The sequence below is a fragment of the Olea europaea genome, unplaced genomic scaffold (genome assembly GCF_002742605.1).
Source record: "Olea europaea var. sylvestris unplaced genomic scaffold, O_europaea_v1 scaffold1911, whole genome shotgun sequence".
NCBI lineage: Eukaryota > Viridiplantae > Streptophyta > Magnoliopsida > Lamiales > Oleaceae > Olea > Olea europaea.
This window is the reverse complement of record NW_019236924.1, coordinates 119,730-124,027: the sequence shown is the minus strand read 5'-3', so window position 1 is coordinate 124,027 and position 4,298 is coordinate 119,730. Positions and strand designations below refer to the sequence as shown.

The following is a 4,298-nucleotide window of genomic DNA, read 5'->3' as shown; positions in this document are numbered from 1 at the left end:
AATTGAGATTCAGATCCACTTTAATCACTCACCTAGACAGACATGGAAGTCCATCTATATCGACAAATCTATACAGATGATCCATCATCCACAAACCATAATCACTCCAAATAAAGTAGAAACGAGGATCATCATGTTTTGATTCGGTTTGAAACTCTAGTAATTTGTCTTCAGTTTGTAATCTCTTATATATCTTTTGATATTTGTTGCTCGGAAATGTCCGATGTAATTGCACTCGTCTTATGATAAATATATATTCACATTAACCGATCCAAAAAAAAAATGTAGAAAAGAGGATCAAAATCAAAATAAGCTGACAAAACTTGCACAAAAGCCCTCAACAAAAAAGCAGCCAGACTTTTCAGATTGCAGAAATTGATAATACACCCTGCAATTGCCCTTTCATTCAAGAAACTGTTAAAGAGGAAACAAGATTTTACAAAGGATAATAACTACGTTGATAAATTATTTGACAGACAAGAAATTCAGTTATCATTACACTGAAAAATATTATTAATTACTAATACATTTTGGAATTATTATAAATCCTTGCCATCAGAATGAGGGAACAATACCATATCTTTCATCTGTGATGAAAAATTGATCAATATCAGATTCAACTGCCTCTGTTCTTTTGGCGAAACGGCCTTTGATTCTTGGCCTTGTTTCGGCATAGGCCTTTCTGGATGCATACCTTATAGTCTTCTCGAATTTCCTGTTCTTTCTCTTTTCTCTATACCTCAAAACTCTTGCTTCCCTGTTCATTCCTAGAATTTGGGAACCTTGATTTCCACTTAGATCAACGCCGAAAGGGTACGAAGATTCTGAAAAACAGCTCCCCTCAGGCACAACCCCGATATCCAACGAAGATGATGAAACCTGAAATTTTGCAAAAAAAAAAATAATAATAAGAAAATTGTGTACATAATTATATATCTATTTATATGATGTGAAGAAAAAAGGAGGAGGTAATGGTATTTACACTTTGGCTGAAAGAAGACGTGGCACTGTAGCTGTTGTTGTAAGAATTAATGTTGGATCTTGTGAAATCGATTTCATTTCCCGATGAATGATCCGTCAATTTTGTTGGGAAAGGAGATTTCATGGTCTGTACAGGAACAACACTGTCAGGTTGAGATGAAATTGGAAAATCCAAGTCCAGGAATTGGTCATCGGAAAACAAGAACTCCATGGATTTCATGTCTGTCGTATCAGAAGAAAGTTTTGACATAGTAATTGGGTTTTGAGAAATCCAAGGATCAGCAACAAAGCTGTCTTGAGTGGCGAACATGATATTACTAGTGGAATCAGGCACCAGGAGAGATCCGGCCGTGGACTTAACCAAGGATTCGGCATCATCGTAAAAGGGCACCACCGGAACTCGCTCGTGGCGGCTAGCGAGAGGGTTGGCAGAATGGATGTCACGATCACAGGCGACACAGAGGGCGGCAGCATCAGCCTTGCACGTGACACTAGCCGGTGCCTGCTCGCACACTTCGCACATCCACACACGTTCATGTCTCGATAAAGCCAAGGATTTGGTATTCACATCATGCATCTTTGAATCACATGCCATGCACATAAAGGCTGAGTCCGTCCTACAAAATAGCAGCGCCGCCGCAGATTTGCAGTAGTCACAAGGCTTCCCAACCACATTCCATCCTGCCGGAAAACACTTGGCCCTGGCTGCTACTCGGCCATCTTGTCCTACTTCCATTTTCATACTCTCTCTCTCTCTCTAAAGTATTTTGGGCTCTCTCTCTATGAAGGATGACTAAGCTTATAATTGGTGGTGTGTGTATTGCCAATAACAGTTTCTATATCTATCCAATTCAGGAGAGAGGAGGGAGAGGGAAATCAGGTTGCTGACAAATGTGGGGGTGACACGTAGATGGATTTTTAGCCAAGTAAAAGCTTTAATGACGCAATATGTTAAGTAATTGTCTTATGTCTGTGCCGACGTAGGGTCCACAATTGAGGGTGTGGGGGTGGATGAATTTGACAGACTGTTCATCTTTGGTGTGAAGGGGCGACATGTACAAGTTGTAAAGCTAGTAGTATACCTGTAATGTCACGAGGAATGGAACTCCTCTTCACTTTACTTACCAAAACAAACTTTTTTTTCCTCTCATCGGAAAATGAATATGGTTCATTATAGAAACATGTGTAAGATATAAGTCGCTTGTAACTTAGCATTCGTATCCAATATTGAAGAGAAAATTATAAATCATTATATACATTTTATCATCCATACAAGTCTTTAGATTAAATAGTTTAACAGAATATTAGATATTAAGATAAGGATTCCATCTTAAAATGTCAATTTTGTTTAAAAAGAGTAACATAAACTCTTATATGCTGATTTATACTCCAATATTTAACGGATGTGAAATTTATTCCAATATTTGTTAAATCAATAAGCCCAACAAGATAGTGGATTATTTGAACAGATCAAATTTGAAATTTGTATGTTCATTTGAGTATTGATCAGATTGAATTATTCATTCGAGGTTAACGATACTATATTAACACTTGAAATATATCTTAAAAGATCAAGCTTGTTAAGATAAGTAATTCAAACCCTCTTACGTTAGTCTATATTTCGATAGTAAACAATGTGAAATTTATCCTTTAACATCAGAGCAAACAAAGATTCTAAGTTTATATGTTGTAGCCATGTATTTAGCATCTGTTTGAGCCTCATCTTTTGTTAAAATTTGCATTTGAAATAGCAGATTGGAGAATGTGGTTAAAAAATAAAGAAAATTTTTAAAAAACATGTGATTGAAAAGACTAACAAGAAAAATGTATTTTGAAAATAATGATGATCAAACATGGACTTAATTAAATTATGCACGTGTCAATCTTGCCTATATGTTAGATACATGTTTAAGACAATATTTAAATGATATATTGCTGGCTCTAAGTGTAAAACTTAAATCAAACTATCTATATATGATAATTAAAATCGTTTATAACTCTTTCCAAACAAATTAATTTGTAATACAAATTATTAACGAATTAATTTGCAATCCTCGGAACAAGTTTATTTATTTATTTATTTTCTTGATTCTCTAATCAATTTAGAATCGAACAAATGTGGTGGTTAAATTCAAATTTTGATGTAAGAAACCAGGTAGATAATTCAAATAATTTGAACGAGTGTGTTGTTATCATTTTGTTATTTTGACTTGCAGCTTTGTTATGATAATTTGTTGTAGTCAAATTTTCATGTATAAAACTCTACAATTGACTTTTCCTCTCTTTGTGAAATTAAAAAATGTGCTTATTAATCTACGTAATTCCATTGGCTAAATCGCATAACTGAATGGTCCATTGAATTAAATGCTTATTTGGAAAATTTTAAAAGTAACTATAAAGTTTAGGTCAAAATTAATGATTAATATTGACTATTAATTTTAAATATATATTTTATGGGATTCACAACTTTTATCAACTTTTTAACCATATATTTCATTAAATTTTATCAAAATTTATTAAAAAATTTATTAAAAATTTTATCAAACGGCCCCTAAATACTTAAACTTAAAGTATGACGTAACCATGTTTACTTTAATAATAAGCTTGGATTAACTAAACTTTTCTTTTTTCCAATTTTCCACAAGTGGGAAGTGCTTAATACCCCTTAAAGATATTGATTCGGCCAATTATTTAATGGTCAATAATTTAATTAAAAAATAAATAAAAACAAAATTTTATTACATTTCTTAACTCCCATTTTTTAATATTTCTTTAATGAATGATACAATTTTTATTAATATAGACTATAATGAAGCAAAAACAAAGTGTGAAGCATTAAGGAGTTGCCCTTCTAAGAGTAGTTACAGTTGTCACCAAAACCCATCAATCAAACGCTTCAAAATGTTTGCATGTTGGTTCGATTTCAACTAAGTGACACCAGAACTCAAAACCCATCGTTAAATTTTTAGCTAATGCTACAACTTACATTCACTTCACATTTTTAACCACAATAACCGGACTTGTGAAGTTTCCAACTCTACTCCATCACTCACCAAAGATAATTGATATACTCATTTGCAAGTTAAAGGAACTAGGATATGCTTGGTAAGTCTTTATAAACAGATAGAAATGAACGGTAAATAATATTTGTGGATCTTAAGACATATATGAATAAAAAAGTGGGGTTGACTTTTAGTACGTTTATAAACACTTGACAAACATGCTCTTAGAGATTCGCTTTCTAGTTGATACAAGATCATCTCCAATTTTCAACATTATTGAGAACCTTAAAATGCTAAAATAATATAAGAGGAGAC

General features: G+C 33.1%; 1 protein-coding gene across 1 annotated transcript; it reads right to left on the bottom strand.

Moving 5' to 3' along the window:
* Positions 1-337: 337 nt before the first annotated feature.
* On the bottom strand, positions 338-1,802 carry LOC111378978 (zinc finger protein CONSTANS-LIKE 5-like). Its single transcript, XM_023002285.1, has 2 exons — positions 983-1,802; positions 338-879 (listed from the first exon to the last, which is right to left on the bottom strand). Exons 1-2 carry the CDS (start codon positions 1,721-1,723, stop codon positions 556-558), a joined length of 1,065 nt encoding a protein of 354 aa, XP_022858053.1. The 5' UTR covers positions 1,724-1,802; the 3' UTR covers positions 338-555.
* Between the last annotated feature and the right edge of the window lie 2,496 nt (positions 1,803-4,298).